The sequence below is a fragment of the Bos indicus genome, chromosome 11 (genome assembly GCF_029378745.1).
Source record: "Bos indicus isolate NIAB-ARS_2022 breed Sahiwal x Tharparkar chromosome 11, NIAB-ARS_B.indTharparkar_mat_pri_1.0, whole genome shotgun sequence".
NCBI lineage: Eukaryota > Metazoa > Chordata > Mammalia > Artiodactyla > Bovidae > Bos > Bos indicus.
The window spans coordinates 2,684,762-2,702,912 of record NC_091770.1 but is presented as its reverse complement, the minus strand read 5'-3'; the positions used below and the strand labels follow the sequence as shown (position 1 = coordinate 2,702,912).

Below are 18,151 nucleotides of genomic sequence, written 5' to 3'. Positions count from 1 at the left end.
ACTCCTCCTCCTCTCTCAAGTCTATATTCGTCACTTCCTCCAGCCAATTTTCCTCGACCATGTTTACTAGGTTCAGTCAAGGTTATAGGAGTAGCATGCTCCCCTCCAATAAAATCCGGTGCTTACCTTCTGGTAAGGCCCATTCATTCATTCATTCAACAAGTATTTCCTGCATCCGGTGCCTGCAGTGCACTGGGACTGCCAGTTGAAATAACAAATACCCTGACCTGTTGGAGCTTAAGCTCTAGTGTGAGGACAACAAAAAATACACAAATCCTTATTTTAATACCTGGCAGTTAAGTTCTACAGAGAAAAAAACAAGGCAAGATGAGGAAACGGATGGGGGGCCAAACTCTTTTGAGTGGTCTGATGGGGGAAGGCTTCTTCAAGGAGGTAGCATTTGAACAGAGGCTTAGATGAAGCAAGGGGTGAGCCTCACACAGATCTGGGAGAATGTTCCAGGTGGAGAAGATAGCCTGAAGGGTTGGTGGCATGTGGCATGTAGCAGAGGCTGAAATGTGTGTGGGGCAGATGGATGAAAGAAATTTATTCTTGCCCACCTATACACAGGACTCTGCCTTTGTTATTCCTTTTATCTGAAATGTTCTCTTTCCTTTCTGCCTACCCAATGCCTAACGTTCCCCCCAGTTCCCCTCTAAAGCAGGGTTCCTTGAGCCCCTGGCCTGGGTGCACTCGGTTACCCACCGGCTAGGCACCTGGGGGGCACTGTGGGCGTCTTCCCGATTGAAGCCTCCGGAGTGGATGCAGGGAGGTCCCTTCTAGGTGGGCTCTGCGGGGGTGGGCACTCCAACTTGGAGACCACAACCAGCCTCCAAGTCTGGACCGAGAGGCAACTGCTGTTCTTAGACGATGCGATCATAGTTTAGTGAAGCACCTTTCTCCTTTAGCCCCTAGAGGAGAGAGGAGGGGCAGTTTGTCCATTCCAGCTGTCCTTGGTCCTCTGGTTTCCACTTTACTGGATTCGTAACGGTGGCAGTTGAGCACACTTGCCGTACCGGTCTAGCAGCAGCTGGCACTCTCTAGCTCCTGTGACAACAGCCTTGATTATGTTTTGTATGTTACATGTCCGTTTCATTAATTTTAGTGCTAAACAATCCCAGGATGCTTAACTCTTACCCTGTCATAGCCAAGCACAGCCACTTCGAGCTCTGCGACAAGTCCGGAGCTCAGACAGGCCAACTGCAGGCTCACCAAGATTTATCCATATTTCATTTTTTTATTACCAATCAAAAATAAATTCCATATATCGTTTAGCAAATATTATCATTGTTTTGTGACAAAAGACACAAGAGTCATAACAACAAAACTCCCCGAGAGTCAAAACTCATAACAATGCCAAAATAAATCACAAAAATATACAAATTAAAATCTTATGCAAAATAAATACGAGTTATTTGCTACGGTGGCTGTGACTCGCCTACCCACATGGAGGCCTGCTGTTTGCGGAGGTCCCCCTTCCATGGGAAGACACGCAAGGCTGGGCCAGGTCCAGGGTACAGCTCAGCCCAGGAACCAGAGGCTGGAATAGGAAATGAGAAATTGCACTGGGAAGAGGAAGTCATCGGACCAGTAATATTTGGAAATAACCATGACCCTCTGCTGAAAGTGATTATAAATGGGGACAGGGAGAGGTGGGGAGGAAGGACCGTCTCTTGAGAGCATCTGTGTGTGCACAGAGGTAGCCGTGGAAGTGTGTGTACCTGCTCCATGGACTTCACACACAAACACTAGGTTCGGGCAGTGGGTGGGCTCAGGCAGCACTCAGGCCCCAGGAAAACCGCACTGCAAGCCCCCATGTGGACGCGAAGAGCAAGCTGCTCCTGGAGAAAACTAAGGGGTTTCCCTGAACAGGGCACGAAGGTCTGGTGTCTTCCTTATGGCTGAGAACCCATAGGTGTCACCACCTTCTCTCCAGACTTGTAGGAATCACTTCTGTCACTGGGAAGGTCTGTTAAGCTGACCAGTATACTTGGTGCGAGGCATTTTCTGGTCATTGCCAACAGCGCACTTGGGGTTCCAGGTCTCACGGGTTGAGGAAAGAAGTGAATAAATAATATGTGGGAAGACCTGTCGAGGCTCCCTTGTCTGTTCCAGGCCCCCCAGCAAGTGTTCCACCCAACCAAAGGGTCAAAGTGGACTTTGGTCCCACAGCCTCCCCGTCAGTGGGAAGCCTACTGCTCAGGGAGATGGTGCAGGACTGCAGATGGGGCTGGGGCACTCAGGGTGCAGTACCACAGGCTTCAGCAAAGACTGGGATGACAGCTCACACTAGGATCTCACACGTGTGTAGGACGGGGCTGCTGGCTGGGTGCCTTCTAGGTGGAAACCTCCTTTCCCGGGTTCTGTAAGTGCGTGAACAAGGTCAGGTGAGCCTCAGCCACAGAGGAAAGGCCATGAAGAACCCACTTGGGTTGGCTTCCTACACATCCTCCTGACCTCAATCCCCAAGAGACACTGGGGTTTGGAATTAGAAGCAGGGAGTCTGAAAAGAAGGGCTTTGTAGGTCAGTAACGAGACTTGACTTTGGCTATGGGGTGGGAGGGGGATAAACTGATTGCTAACAATGTAGATGCTCATGACCAAGTTCCCTCCTGGCCCCGAAAAGAGCATCACAGGTAAGCCCCTCTAACACAGACACTCTCCCCACCTGGGGAAAACCTTTGGTGAAACTGAGGGCAGGGCCTGGGGAGCAGTCTGATTAGCAGTCTTAAAGGTGTGAGACCCTGCCCTAACACTTGGAGTCAGCCCCACGACAAGGGGTGAGCTGTCCAAAGGGGTGGATGTGAGGCAGATCGCAGGGACAGGGCTGAGAGTCCTCGGCCCAGCCCAACTCACCAGGAGACCCCATCAGCAGAGTTCTAGGAGGTTCCTGGGTCCAGCGATTAAGAGGAGGAGGCGTGCTCCTCTCCACAGTTGGAGTATCACCTCCCTGACCACGGTTCCCAGAAAAATCCCTTGGCCTCGGTGACGACAGGTGAGCCTCAGCATGCGTCCAGGCAGTTGTTCTCAGCGCTATTTGGTTCTTTGCTTCCTGGGAAGAACTGTCTTCTCTCCCAAGAAGAAATCTTCCTCCAGGAGGCCACGGCGGTGCCATCTCTGGAGGGCGTGGAAGAGGAGCAGGGAGAAGTGGCTCCCTGAGTCAGGGATGCAGCCAGGAGGTCACAACTGGGAGCACATTATGGCTATTGCTTCCCGGGGTGAGAAACCCTACCCCTTTTAAAGTTTTTGTGGGAAAAAAAATTGCTTTTAAATAAAGTTCCTTAACCCTGTCTTCCCTTCCCCCTATGATATTTAAAAAGAGGTGCAATGAGCTGAATTTAGAAGCGCTCCTGGTCGTCGGTATACTGCCCTGCAGTCCAGGGCTGTGCAGCTGCCACCTCCAAGCTGTTCAGAGGTCCCTGTCAGAGACCAGATCCCCCTCAGGCAGGGGACCCTCTGGCTGCTCAGTCAGACAGGGTAACTGTACCCCTTCCTGCCTAACAGGCTCCCTGTCTTCTTGTGGGCCCACTGGGGAGGCCCCCGCGGGGCTGGCGGGGGACCCCGGGCCCTCCTGTCAGATGGCGCTCTCGTGAGACGTTCTGTGCAGCAAGGAGTTGCGCTCATTCAGCAGGTTCGTGGTCTCGTCCACCGGCGGCGCCTCGGCCTTGTCAGCTGAGTTCTCGGTGCAGATGGCACACCCGTCCAGGGGGAACTGGGGGCAGTTCTCCATGCGTGAGGCCAGTAGCCCGTTCTGGTACTGTTGCCGGGTGATCTGCAGGGGGGTGGGCAGGGGTGGGGTGGTCACTGAGAGCAGGGTTGGGGGGCCAGGGAAACGTGGCCGGGATGGAAGCTGAGTCCAGGAAAGAGGGCATGACCCAGGGCAGAGGGTATCAGAAGCCCCCTCCCGACCACAGAGTGAGAAACTAGAGTAGGAAGGACACACATCCCAGGTCCGGGCCCGCCATGCTGGGTGCGTGTGCTGTGTGCTAAGTCGCTTCAGTCGTGTCCGACTGTTTGCGACCCCATGGACTGTAGCCGGCCAGGCTCCTCTGTCCATGGGATTCTCCAGGCAAGAATACTGGAGTGGGTTGCCACGCCCTCCTCCAGGGGATCTTCCCAACCCAGGGATGGAACCCAGGTCTCTTGTGTTTCGGGCACTGGCAGGGGGTTCTTTACCACTAGCCACACCTGGGAAGCTATCCATGCTGGGTGTGGTGGATCAAAGAAGCTGTCGGTGGCCTGGAGGCAGAAGAGGGGCTGCCCCAGGCAGAGGGCTATGGGGAGTGCTCACCTTAATGTACTGGAGGTCCATGAGTGCCCGCACGCTGAAGTCAGAGATGTACTGGCCCAGGATCGAGCTGCCAAACTGGTTGCTGCTGCCTGCCAAGGGCACGGTGCTCGCCGTCTCTGAGCGGTCTGGGTAGCTGAGGGAGGCCGAGCGGCTGAGGGCCGTGGGGTGCGATGGGGAGCGGTCTGTGGCGGGACAGAGACTGTGAGGCCAGCGGCCAGCCTGGCGCCCCGCACAGCCTCCTGTCCAACTGCGTCCCTCAGACGCCAGGGCAGTGGAGCCCTCATTGGAAACGGGAAGGAGTTCTTGGGTGCAAACAAAGCCCTTACTGCAAGGTCTGACTTCATCAGAGCAAACGAGTTAGTTTGTTTAGAAGTGTTGTGCAGTAAGTATCCAGAAGTCTACCCGAACAGAGAACAAAACAGAAAACAAAAACCTGAGACGCAGAAAGTCTATGTCTACAGAAGCTCTCATTTCCCGGACAGCTAACGAGGCAGGGGCAGCACAAAGATGGCCCGAGTGTGGCAGATAACATCTCAATGACCACTTCTGTCAAGGGATGTAAACTGCACACTTTTAAACTATATGAAGATGAAGAACCTACAGTTTGCACTCTTTCACCATACATACAGACACCCCCAACGTGACATCCTGTTCATATCTCAAAATGCTTGTAAGAGCTCAAAAGTGTGTTCCATGAGACTTGTGTGTGGAACAGTCCTGCCTGTGTCTGCTGAGCCCAGCCAGTCTGGCAGGGGGATGGAGGCAGCAGACTCTTCTCACAGGAACCTGGAGGCCCCAGAGCTCCAGCTTCCCACGCTGGGGTGTCTGGACACTGGTCCCAGTCTCCGTCCCAGGAGGCAGAGCCCTGGGGTAGCTATAGCAGTGCCTCTTCCCATCACTAGGGGCAGAACAGGCTTCACTCAGCTGATAGTAACCAGGAAAGGGCAATGACTCAACTTCCAATGAGGAAGGAACCAGCTCCTTATTTTGCAAAAGGAAGGGCACACACATTATTGTACCTCATTAGCTCATATTTTGGGGGAACATTCAGAGAACAATGAAATCCAGAAGTTAATTGTGAAGGCATGCTGGCTTGTTTTAAACAAACAGGTAGTGCACTAAGCTGATCTGCTGAGTTAACTACTACCTTACTAATGACTCAGTTAACTATTCTAACAAACAGCCCAGTGAAAAAAGCAACCACTGAGTCTGGGTGACTGACTGAACCAAATGAGACTGAATTCAGTAATACTCCACATCTGAATGCATTCATAAAACTAGGAACACACAGTCTGGTTATTCTATGACGGGTAGCATACAGCAGCAGTCCCCAGCCTTTTTGGCACCAGGGGCCAGTTCCATGCAAAACAATTTTTCCGTGGACTGGGGTGAGGGGGGATGGTTTTGGGGCAATTCGAGCACATGACATTTCTTGTGTACTTTATTTCTATTATTACTACATCGGCTCCACCTCAGATTATCAGGCATTAGATCCCGGGGGTTGGGGACCCCTGGTATATAAACACTAGAGAACCACGTGCATCTATCACTCATTCAAACCTAAGTAACACCTGGAAGTTCAATATTTCTTACTGTTTAACATTAATTATTGGGATGACAGAATGCTTTTAATTAATGCTTATTAGCACTCCAGAGACAGGAAGTGAATTTAAACCAACATACATTAGTCACATGGTATGTTAAAACAGAGGTCCTAGAAATTTAAAAAATATGAAGGTTTGTTTCTGAATAATGAAATTATGATACTTAATTTTCTTAGGATTTTTCCTACTTTTCTAATTTTCTAAATAAGCTATGTTACTATTAAAACAAACCCAAAAATGTAACAAAAAAGAAAACCACAGTAATTTTGACTTGGTAATTCCATTTCTTTAAAAAATATTCTAAGGACATATCTTAAATACAGAAGAAGTTTTTCCATAAAGAGGTCATATCATGCCATTATTTAGAATACAGACCCCCATGAACATGCATAAGGGGAAGTAACAAACGAAGGCATCTCTGCTTAGTGAGACCCTGCATAGCTCTAACTAGAAAGCTTATGGAAAAGTGTCTCGGTTCCCATATTAGGTAAAGACATTAGGATTCAAGCCATGTGTGTGTCAACCCCGCCATCTATGAGACAGGAGCAAGTGCAGGAGAGGAGAGGGAGGCTGAGGGGCTGGCCAGTGAAGGCCAACACAGTCCACTCTGTTCTCATCAGGCAGCCTCCTGCTCAAAGGCCACTCATCACAGCCAAAAGTTGGCTGCGTCTGAATGGGACCAGTGACTGCTAAGTCATCCTTCTACTTTTTTAAGATAATTCGTTTGTTTTTTTTAAGTGTGCTTTCGTATATTTAGGAAGGAAAGTAGCCCAACTGTATGAACATCAATGGGAAACAGGAGCCTGAAGCGATAGGTTTCTAGGACGGCCAGGGTCCCGGGAGCTGCTTTAAACTATGCACTGAAACTGGAGCTCAGAGACACTCGCCATGCTCCTCACCCCCGGGCTCAGCAGCCCAGGCCACGGGTCTGCCATCAGGACCTCTGCTGCCCCAGTGTACGTGGGATACGGGGATCCCATGAACTGAATGATGCTGGGGCCAACACGGTTCCCGCCGACCCTGGTTCAGCGCTCAGGAGTGTGACCTGTGGAAGGCCAGAAACAGCACAGGCCTTTGGCCTTTTCCCGAATACTTCCTGGTTTGACTATAATAGAGAAAGTACAAGTAGTAATTGAGCTTTAGCTAAACATTTTATATCAATTCTCTTGCCTACTGTGGCCAACAATTCTTAAGAAGTGGGCATATGTCTTGTTCCCGTTTCACAGGAGGAAATCAATACTCAGAGACGGTCAGTCAGCTACCAGAACCATTCAGCCAGTCTTGGCGGAGACGCCACTCAACTAGGGCAGTTTGAGTGGCCGCACTTCTAACTCCCAGAGGCTGCCTCCCCATGGCTGGTGGACACCATTTCAGCCACAGAATAAAAAAGCAAAGCTTGTGAGGAAAGGTGGGAAGTTTTTTTTAGAGAAAGTTGCATGTGTGTGTGCTCAGTCGCTTCAGTCTTGTCTGACTCTTTGCAACCCTATGGACTGTAGCCCACCAGGCTCCTCGGTCCTTGGGACTCTCCAGGCAAGAATACTGAGAGGTGACAAGTCATCCTGCTGAAGTCTGTGTGGCCCTGAGCAGCAGGGCTCACCTGGCCTGGCCAGGAACAGCCTTTCACTCCCAGCCTGTCACCTGCGGGTGTATGTAGGTGTGCACGAGTCTTCTCAAAGACTGAAGGGCCTTCGGGGAAATGCTTCCAGGACCTGGGCCAAGGGACACAGTAACACAGAACCCCAGGTCAAGCAGAACCAACGCTTGTCAGGCTGGCCCACACATGTGAACAGGTGGGGTGCTGGGAGGAGGGGCAGAGGTGGCCCCACTGCCTGCTGGGAGAGGTTAATGCAGCAGCAGGATGCAGGCTCAGGCGACAGGAGGCAGTGCAAATTTTCTAGCCATGCCTTGTTACCTGAGAGCCAGGAGAGCAGGGAGTTCCGCTTGCCAGGCGGACACCCAACCAGGGTGGAAGGTACTGGAGCAAAAGAGGAGAAGGTCAGTGATGGGTGGGGTGGACACAGAGCCACAGGAGAAGCAGACCTGCTGGAGCCAGGCTGCCTTGAGCAGAGAGGGGGCACTGGCTCTGATGGGGAGGGTGCTCAGAGCCCACTAATGAGCCCTGATCAGAGAAAGGTGGAGGCTGGCGGAGTGAGCCCAGAGTTCTCACAGTGAACACAGAGCCCCCAGAAGTCATCTCCCCTCCCTTCCGGCCACTGCAAGTGGAAAGCAGGGGCCTCCAGGTCAAGACAGGGCCCAGGCCCCCAACCCGGCTCTGAGGCATCGCTGCAGAGAAAGAGCGCTTAGAGGAACGTCCTGTGATGGTGTGCCCTGCTTTAGAAGTCTTCCCCAAGCTAGATGGTAAGAGGTCCTCCTGGGAGGGGCAGAGACGTTCTCCCCAGGCCTGGGGCACCTGGGCAGGGGCACCTGTTCCCAAACCCGGCTCTGGAGCCTTGTTTCCCATCCCCCTCCCTACAGGTGCCTGCTCATGCCGGTAGATGAGCCGAACTGTGTCAGAACGCATGTGTGCCCGGCCGTCCACACGGGGGTTGTCTTTGTCAAAGGAGAGCAGCAGGCATAGCGTGGAAGCGCCCCTCCCACTACCACGCACCGCTCAGCACCAAAGCAGACTTCCCCTCTCCAGCCTGCAGAACCCGCGGCTGCTCTCAAGGCTTGGAGGCATCACACCACTAGCGAGATGCCAAGTTGGGTGACACGTGGGCCTTGTCTGCAGGGCGCCCACTCCAGCCACAAGGCCCCTCTGGTAACAGGAGCCTGAGCCACCTAACACTGGGGAAGCAAAGGGCACTGGGGTGGCAAGAGAGGCCTTCTCAGAGGCTGCCCAGTCCTTTCTCTGTCCCCGAGCTCCTTTACTCCATTAGAACTGACTCTTAACCAAGAGGCGGTGGCTCAGCCCCTTTACTGCATGGCCAACAGGCCCTGGCCTGGCCCCCGACCACAGGCGCCTCGGATTCCTCACCCCATCCGACTCCCCTGGCCTAGTCTTCACTAGTGAGGCCACACAGCCTCCTTCCACCTGCCTCTCTCTCAACTGTTCTCCACCGTCATGGCCACGGTGGCCTGCCTGCCCAGCTCGCCCATTCTGCTGGTGTAGGTCCCCCTGCTCACAGGCCACTAACGACCTCCTGCTTCGTATCATGAGCGAACACCATCGACTTCCTGGGCCTCCCTGACACACACCCACCAGCTCCCTTGTCTCCTCCAGGCTGGTCTCACCATCTCAGAACGCACTCTCAACTCCCTTCCAGGCTCTGCTCAGAATCCCCTTCCCATCTCCTCCCTCCACCCTCAGACCCCTGTCCCCATGGACAAATCATTTCTCCAGCCTACCTCCTCAAAGCCCGGGCCCTCACTGGCCTCCCCTCCCTGAAGGCACCTGGGCTATGAGCCTGTAGACGGCCCCAGGTTCCGGGGGAGCAGCCCGCCCACATCCCGACCCCTCCAGGCGTGCTGGGGGTGGCCCAACAACTCACCAGGGGCCGAGGACAGGGCCATGGTCCCATAGTAGGAGAAGGCACCCGTCTCAAACTTCATGTTCTCCTTCCCGGCCTCTACCTCCACCTTCCCCTGAAAGAGCAAGGGTCATGGTCACAGACTGAGAGGAGAACACCACCAGGGAGAAAAGCCTGAGGCGCAAGGGAGGAGCGAGGCGTGGGTGGGCGCAGACCCTGCGGAGGCGCTGAGACCGGGAGACCGCGAGGAGGCCAAGGGGGGCCTCGGGAGGAGGATGGGCAGTGGGGGGTGGGCAGAGGGCAGGCGAGGGGGCAGCACGGGCACGGGGGGGCAGACCCACCTGCAAGATGAGGATGAAGTAGTCGGCCGGCTTGTTTCGAGTGTACAGGTAATGACGGATGTAGTACTTGTTGTGCTCGTCAAACTTGAGCTCCTGGATGACGTCTGGGTACTTGAGCAGCCGCAGCAGGATCTTCTCTGATACCAGAGAGGGGCTGAACTGGGGGACCTCTGAGGGAGGAGAGAGGAGAGTTTCACAGGCCAGGCGGCACCTGGGGCTCGGTCACACCTGCACTGGACAGCTCCTCGTTGCCTGGCCCGGCCTCCCTGGGGCGGGCAGGGGTGCAGCCTCGGCTCCGGCCTCAGTAGACATGAAGCTGTCTGCCTGCTGTAACCATGGCTCCTGCACTAATAGAACACGACCTCGGACGCGTTCCTTCACCTGAGTCTGAGGTTCTTCATCTGTAAAATGGGGATCTAAAACGTCATGGGGTCACTGCTTGCTGAAATGGGATAACAGACGTAAGACGCTGAGCCACGCGCCTGCCGTGTGGGAAGTGCCTGGGACACGTGACTAGTGCTGTTGTCAGAGTCCACAGCATCCGTATCCTGGCCGAGAAATCACAGGATCACAGCTTCAGCAAGTGAGGGCGGGAAGGAAGTCAAGAGTGAGGGGAGAGGACAGGGCAGGCAGGCATGCTCCCGTTTAATCACCGAGGTCTCCAAGGGAGCTATGAATCAGGGGTGAGAAGAGAGAAAAATGACTGACTGGGAGGTCAGGTCCCGTGGGACCGGCAGATGCAGGCGGAGGGGAGGTGGAGAGATGAGAACAGAGCAGGATCCAGGGGCTTGGAGAGGATGAGCGGGCAGGGCTGCAGGTACACCCACCGGGAGGCGGCATGTGGAAGGGCCTTCTCCCTCCTCAATGGGGAACCTGGTGCCCACCTCCCATCCTCCCAGCACAAAACTTCCAAAACAAACCCGGATGCTTCCTGGAAGTTTGCAGCAGCAACTCATTAACAGGGAAAATAAACTGCAGGGATTGTCAGGGGTGGGGGCGGATGCAGGGACAACACCCCGCCCCCTTCCAGAGGCAGGCAAGCTTGCCCGGGCCCTTCATCTGCCGCAGCCCTCTGGGGAGGAGAAGCCAGGATTCTCCCTCCATGGCTATATTCTGCCCCTACCCGAAGGGCCCCCCTCTTGCTCTTACCTGTGGACAGGAAGCGATGAGCAGCCAGAAGTAGCTGAGGTGAAATTTTCACCTTGAGTTCATTGTCAGCATCTTTGAAGGCTGAGAAGTCGCGCTTGTTCTTCTCAGAGACCCGTTTCCGGCTTCGGTTGTCAGCTGCAAGAGAGAATCTGAAACTGAGGCCAGCGTCCAGCAAGGACTCGGGAACAGACTAGAGCCCACCCGCCGGCTCCCAGCTGAGCGGGGCCTCTTTCCACCAGAAGCAGCAGCAGCAGCATCTGGACCGAGACACGAAGGCCGGGAGGAAGCATGGCCCTGCCTCACACTTGGCCTTCCCACCCCAGGACAGCAGGGGTCTGTCTGAGCGAGCCAGGTGGGGCAGGGAACTCACTGTACATGTCAGACTCGTCCAGGATCTCGGACTTGATGATCTCCTCGATGACGTCCTCCAGGGTGACCAGGCCCAGCACCTCGTAGAAGGGGTCACCTTCCCCCTCGTTGTTCACCTTCTGCACGATGGCCAGGTGGGACTTCCCTGAGGAGAAAATGTAATGAGTTGGAGGAGCAGAGAGACTATTCCTGAGACTCCTCGAGCAAAATATTAACACATTTGGGGTCACGAGTCCTGAAGCTGTTGCTGGAAACGGATATTGCTTTTAAAGAAAGGGAAACCAAAAATATCTTTTAATTTAGGACCGTGTGTTTAAATAGAATGAAGATGGCAAGTCCCTGCTTGGTGTGGTGTATCAGGGGCTCCTGGAAGGGGAGAGCCTCACCCTGACAACCTGCAGACACAGACAGCATCTGTCAGAGCCCTGTGTGCGCCAGGTGGACACGGGGCTCCCCGGGGGGCCTCCAGGGCCACCCACATTCCTTCAGTGCCCCTTGGCAAAACGCCTCTTCGTGTACCCAGGAGCCATGATCCTGCCCAAGGCAAGGCTCTCAGTTCCCAAAGCCATTAACAAATTAGCCCAGGCTATAATTAGGCCAGGCGGGTACTATAATTAGAGGAGGGCCACCCTTGAACCCAAAACAAGAGAAAGTTAGGAGGCAGAGGGTGGGGTGGAAGGACCCCCCACAAAGCCGGGTGGAGTGGTAAGGCTCCCCAGGCCTTCTTCTGGGGCCCCCCGCGTCTCGCAGGTCCTGAGCCCCAGCAAGTGACAATGACAGGGTCTAGCCCGCACTCTGGGTTGAAAGGGACTGTGTGCCCCCCACACAGGGACACGGGTCTGGAAGGGCCTAAGGGGAAAAGAGCCGGAGGGCAGTGAAGGTCAAGTCAGGCCTGCCGCTCAGCTTCCCCTTCATGACCCTATCGTAGCCGTGACTCTGCCCCATGTCCCTGGAGGAGGTTCTCCAGGTCTCCAGGGTCCCTGGGAAGCCCAGCCCCAGGACGCATCTTCACAACTCCCACGGGCCTTGGAGGGGGAACAGAGAAATGCCACTTCCTGTGACTGGCATTTTATAAAATAAAGCCAAAAATCACAGAGTATACCACATGTGATGGGGGAAGTATTGCCCCTTCTATGAAACTTTTCCACAATGTGCCAGTCACTGTGGTACACTGATTTCCACTTGTGGTCAAACAAGGGCTTCCCAGGAGGCACTAGTAGTAAAGAACCCACCTGCCAATGCAACAGACATAGAGATGCAGTTTCAATCCCTGGGTCAGGAAGATCCCCTGGAATCCCCTGGAATGGCAACCCACTCCAGTATTCTTGCCTAGGATATCCCATGGACAGAGGAGCCTGGCAGGCTACAGTTTATAGAGTCACAAAGGGTGGGACACAACTGAAGCAGCTTAGCACGCATGCACATGGTCAAATAATTCTCAGCACCTTGCCAGGCAGAACCATGGCTAGACTCGATCAAAATTTCCCGAGGATCTTGAGAGATGAGCCAGCAAGAGCTTGGCCAAGGTCCTCTGTAGGCGGCGGCCAGTCAGGGACCTGAGCCTAGGGTCAAGCCCCCAGCCTCTTGACCTGCCGGATGCCCTCTGGAGACAGAAGCAATGTCCCCAGGGGCCTGGGGCAGCCAGTTAAACTATGTCATGGGGTGGGGAGGGGAGCCAGGATTAAAGCAAGGCAGCTCTTAGCACTTTCTGACCGACACGCCCTAATTAAGCCTGGCAGTACCCAGTGTTGGGGAGACACACAGGTCCTCACAGGCACTCTGTCTGTTGGGCAGGTCGGTCACTCATTTCAGCAGGCCAAACTGGCAGTATGTCTCAAAATTCAGGGTCCCTAACCTTGGATCTGGAAATTTCAGGGGTAGGAACTTTTTCTATGGGTGTAAATTTCAAAATGCAGAAAAAGCAAAAGGGTTCATCAGAACATTCAACAATCTCAAACCTCAAGGGCAATGGATGGGGAGGGAGGTGGGAGGGAGGGTCAGGATGGGGAACACATGTACACCAATGGCTGATTCATGCGAATGTATGGCAAAAACCACCACAATACTGTAAAGTCATTAGCTGCCAATTAAAATTTAAAAATTAATTAATTTTTTAAAAAAAGGCAACGGAGCAGGGGCTACTGCTGCTCTGGGGAGAATGTGGCAGAGAGGGATGGACCAAGCCCTGGTGAGACTGCAAGGGGACAGGATGCATGGCGCCATCTGCAGACCCGGGGGGATGGGGGTGCTAAGCTGCCCTGTCACCGTCGGGGGCGCTAACGATGGTCACCTCTGCGGGTATTTGGAGTTTGAGGGAGGGCCTCAGTACCCTTCTATATTGTTCTACTTGCTGGGCATGTTTCACTTCTACAGCGTTTTTTTTTTTTAACTGAGAAAAAAATAAAGGGGAGAAACAAATTAAAGGGAAAAAGGGAAAGTGGTGAGAGAGGGTAGACAAGGACCCTCCATGCCTAACCCCTACCGCAGACTAAGCCCCGGGAGCAGGTGGGTGTCAGATATGGCTCAGTTAGAGGGGTCCCTGCTCACAGCCTAGAAGTCGGAGCCCCTGGAAAGGACAGTTCCAGTAATCTGAGGAAAAGTCTTCCCCTCCGACTGATGACTGCAGCCATGAAATTAAAAGACTCTTGCTCCCTGGAAGAAAAGCTATAACAAACCTAGACAGCATATTAAAAACCAGAGACATCACTTTGCCGACAAAGGTCCATACGGTCAAAGCTATGCTTTTTCCAGTAGTTATGTACGGATGTGAGAATTGGACCATAAAGAAGACTGAGCACTGAAGAATTGATGCTTTTGAACTGTGGTGTTGGAGAAGACTTTTGACAGACCCTTAGACAGCAAGATCATCTCACCAGTCTATCCTAAAGGAAACCAGTCCTGAAGCTGATGCTGAAGCTCCAATCTTTTGGCCACCTGATGGGAAGAGCTGACTCATTCGAAAAGACTCTGATGCTGGGAGGGATTGGAAACAGAGGAGAAGGGGATGACAGAAGATGAGATGGCTGGATGGCATCACTGATTCGGTGGACATGAGTTTGAGTGAACTCCGGGAGTTGTTGATGGACAGGGAGGCCTGGCGTGCTGCGATTCATGGGGTCGCAAAGAGTCGGACACGACTGAGAGGCTGAACTGGACTGAGGTACCCTGTAGGTGAGCGGACCTGGGGCACCGCCCTCGGCCAGCCCTGCCCTGTAGGCTAAGAGCCTGGAGCCCTGGCGCCAACTGTGGCTGGCCAGGTGGGGCCCCGACACAGAGGTCACCCTCTGCTGACCCGAGTATGGACCCTGGGCTGTGTTTTGCCTTTTTCCTAACTTATCTGTCTCCAGAGAGGCCATTCTTCGGTCTTAGCAGAACCTTCTCCCCTGGCCAGAAAACCTCCCTTGCCCAGGTCACCAATGACCTCCAATGGTGGCGTCTCATTCCCAGGAGACCTGCCCAGGCTACAGTTTCTGAGCAACTCTCTCCCTCCTCCTGGAAACCCTCCCTCCCCTCGGCTTCCAGGCACAGCTCTCCTGGTGCTCCTCTGACCCCAGGGCTGCTTCTCCTTCCTGAGAAGAGTCCCGGGGCTCAGTCCTTGCCCCTGGCCCTTGCCTCACGACTTTAAATACAAACTATACATCAAGGCATCTCCAACAACTGTTTGCAGCTCTCTCCTGCGCCCTCTAGACTCACATCCAGCTGCTGGCTGACAGCTAGCTCCACATGGATGTCTAATATTGGGGTTTTCCTGTAAGATGTTATGGAAAAAAACCTGAATCAACTTTTTGGCCAACCCAATATCTTGACCTTGACTCAGTCAACCTCCTGCCCCAGACCTGTGGAAGCAGATGGGGGCCTGGGGGAATAAACTGCTTCCACTACTTCACTACCCTTCTACATCCAGCCAGTTCAGCAGATCCCATCAGCTCTGCCTGCAACGGACACCCAGAATCCAACTGCTTCTGGGAGCCTCCACTGCTACTGCCACATGCTGCTGTTGTTGTTTAGTCGCTGAGTTATGTCCTACTCTCTGTGACCCCATGGACTGCAGCCCACCAGGCTCCTCCGTCCATGAGATTCTCCAGGCAAGAATACTGGAGTGGGTTGCCATGCCCTCCTCCAGGGGATCTTTCCGACCCAGCGATGGAACCTGGGTCTCCTGCATGGCAGGCGGATTCTTCACTGTCTGAGCCACCAGGGAAGCCCAACAACACTGGAGCGGGTAGCCATGCCCTCCTCCAGGGGGTTTTCTCAACCAGATAAGGAACCCAGGTCTCCCGCATGGCAGGCGAATTCTTTACCGTCTTGAGTATGCTGAGCCCCGGGCATCTCCTCTCACCCAAAGAGCGAGATCCTAAGTCTTCATCTTGGACCTGAGTCTACTCTCCACACAGCAGCAAGGGGGAGCCCTGCTGCACCCCAAACCCTCCAGTGGCTCTCTCACCCCACAGAGACGCCACACACCTCACAGAGGCCTGGGCCCCAAAGCCCTTCACGCTGTGCTCCTCTCCAGCACAGGTAACTCTCAGCCCCCTGGCTCTTCCTCAAACACCTGAGGCCGCTCCCTCCTCCTGACCTGCTCCACCCCCAACACCTGCCGGCTCAGCCTTGCTTCAGGCCTGCGTTCAATGTTCAAACATCACCTTTCGGTGAGGCCTACCCAGAGGGCCTCACTGAGTACTGCAACCCTTCCTCCAGCCCCACAACCCGGGTCTTTATCACCTACAATAAACAATAGAAAGTGCTTGTTTATTGTGATTATCGTTTTATGGCCCATCTTCTCCCACTAGATTGAGAGCTCCATCATAGCCCGAGGCTTTCGTCTGTGTTCCCCAAACTCAGAACAGCGAGCGGCACGTAACAGGTGTGCAACGAACACCCGTGGAATGGATGACACAGTTCACGTGGTTGTGCCTTAGGAACCAACGGTGGAGGGGGAGAAGGACAGAGACTGGGCAAAGAACCCTTCTGAGTTTTAGTCATCAAGAAGCTTTTGGGATCTCCCAGGGGGCCCAGTAGGCTAGGACTCTGTGCTTCCAATGGAGGGGGCCCAGATTCGATCCCTGATCCAGGAACCAGATCCCATATGCTATAAGTGAGACCCAGGCAACCAGATGAAATAAACAGAAAATATATTAAAAAAAAAAAAGAAGCTTCTATAATTTAGAAATTACTGTTAGCTGATTTACCATTTAGAATAAGAGGATCAACTCAGGACTCAGACTTGTGACTCTCATTGTATGATATTTATTAAATCTAATGTAGAATTTTATTTTAATGAGCCACCTCATTTGATTATGAGTGTCCATTCAACTGGATAACTGGGTTTTGGGGGATGGTAGGAATGAGAAATGAGACATGTAAACTGACATAATGTGTCTACTCCAAAAACTGATCATCCCACATTTTCCAAAGCAGTCTTAATTTTAAAAAAAAATGCAGCAAAAAGATTATATTTGGCTGAGCCATATGAAATTACTGATGTTTGAGTATTTCCAACCGAAAAAAAGAAAAAAGACAATTTCAATTCAAACAGTTTAACCAGTCTAGGAGGACTCAGTATGGCTTCTGTTTTCTTTTTTATACTTTCCTAAATAGAAATTCTAACATTTCCATAGTCAATAGTACAATCAGAAAGAAACGCATAAGAAAGAAACTCTTACAAACGTTCTCATGTTGCTTCTTGGGGCTTAGGGCTTCCCATGTCTTCTACACTCAAGCACTGCGAGGACGAGGACGGGGAAAGTCCTGTGGGGCCAGAGGCACCTTGAAGCTGCTGTCCCCAGGTCACCTCTGGGCCATATCTGGCTGCAAGCTTGCCCGCTCTGCCCTGGTCAGCCTTGGCCCAGGTCAGAAGCCTGCACGTGAGACCTCGAGAAACCCTGGTGCGATTGGCAGGTACAGACTGCCAAGTGGCCCAAGCAAGCCTGGGCCTCTCACTTCCCTCTCCCACGGGGAAGAGGAGGCGAGCAGAGGGAGGACCCAGAACCTGCCTGAGTTCCTCAACAACCCTCCCCACCTCTCCACCCTTCCCCCTGCCCAGGCTCAGCCCTGGGTGCCCTGTGAGCGCTCACTGCCCCCGCCGTGCCCCAGGTCTTCCTTTCAGTATTTGCAGGGCTTGTCTCATCAGCCGCCTGGCATCCAGCCAGGTCAGGATGCGGCTCGGCTCAGCTCGGTAACTCACTCCTCTCCAGGCATCCTCCCACCACCCCTCACCCAATGCCGGCACACAGCAGACACTCCAAAGTCTTTGCTAGAAACACACAGGGAGGTCTCCAGGGGCACCGGAAAGCCCGTTTCTCAACCCGCCACAACTCCCTAAGCGCCTGTGTGCTCTTCTCCCCCATAAAAAACCTTTATAGTCTCTCAAAAGACCGTAAGAAAAACACACGTTACTAGGTGCTGGATTTCAAAGTCCACAAGGGCTCTAAGAGGCCCTGCTCACCTGCTCTAGCTGCCTTTGCTCACAGAAAGATCCAGGGGCCCCAGATCAGACGCAGGCATCCCACAACCCAAAATGGTGTCCTCGGCATCTCTTTCTGGCCTCCTGGCAGGTCCCATCTCCTGCCAACCCAGGTTCCAGGGCTGGCCCTGAACTCTCAGCAACCCCTACCAGGAGAGGAGCTGGCCAAGCTGCCAGAAGACAGAGCCCTGGGCCACAGGTCGGCACTTGCAGACAGTGGGCACCCCGACTTCCTGGGAATCCCCCTCCTCTGCCTCCCTCCATCCGGCCAGGGCAGGATTAAGCTGACTATTAATAGTGCTGACCTCAGCCAGCAGGAGGAGCCTCAGCCCAGCCCAGCAGGAAGGCAGGGCTGGACAGGAGAGGAACCAGAGCGGCAAAGCACAGCCCTCCCAACCCCCAGTGCCATCAATTCCAAGGGGGTGGGAGAGTTACACACGAAAAGAATATCCCAGAATATCTAC

At 53.6% G+C, this 18,151-nt stretch overlaps 1 protein-coding gene across 2 annotated transcripts in view; it reads right to left on the bottom strand.

The window, feature by feature from the left end:
* Nucleotides 1–1,217: 1,217 nt before the first annotated feature.
* CNNM4 (cyclin and CBS domain divalent metal cation transport mediator 4) overlaps nt 1,218–18,151 on the bottom strand; it is a 37,849-nt gene continuing 20,915 nt past the window's right edge. The window contains exons 2-8 of one of the 2 annotated variants that reach the window (XM_019969715.2): nt 11,226–11,369; nt 10,856–10,990; nt 9,707–9,876; nt 9,387–9,480; nt 7,808–7,870; nt 4,292–4,473; nt 1,218–3,772 (exon numbers count right to left, since the gene is read on the bottom strand). In XM_019969715.2, the coding sequence (XP_019825274.2) occupies nt 3,575–3,772; nt 4,292–4,473; nt 7,808–7,870; nt 9,387–9,480; nt 9,707–9,876; nt 10,856–10,990; nt 11,226–11,369 (986 nt within the window). In that variant the 3' untranslated portion in view covers nt 1,218–3,574. The remainder of the gene's footprint in view (nt 3,773–4,291; nt 4,474–7,807; nt 7,871–9,386; nt 9,481–9,706; nt 9,877–10,855; nt 10,991–11,225; nt 11,370–18,151) is intronic. The other variant, XM_070798219.1, reaches the window with a different exon arrangement.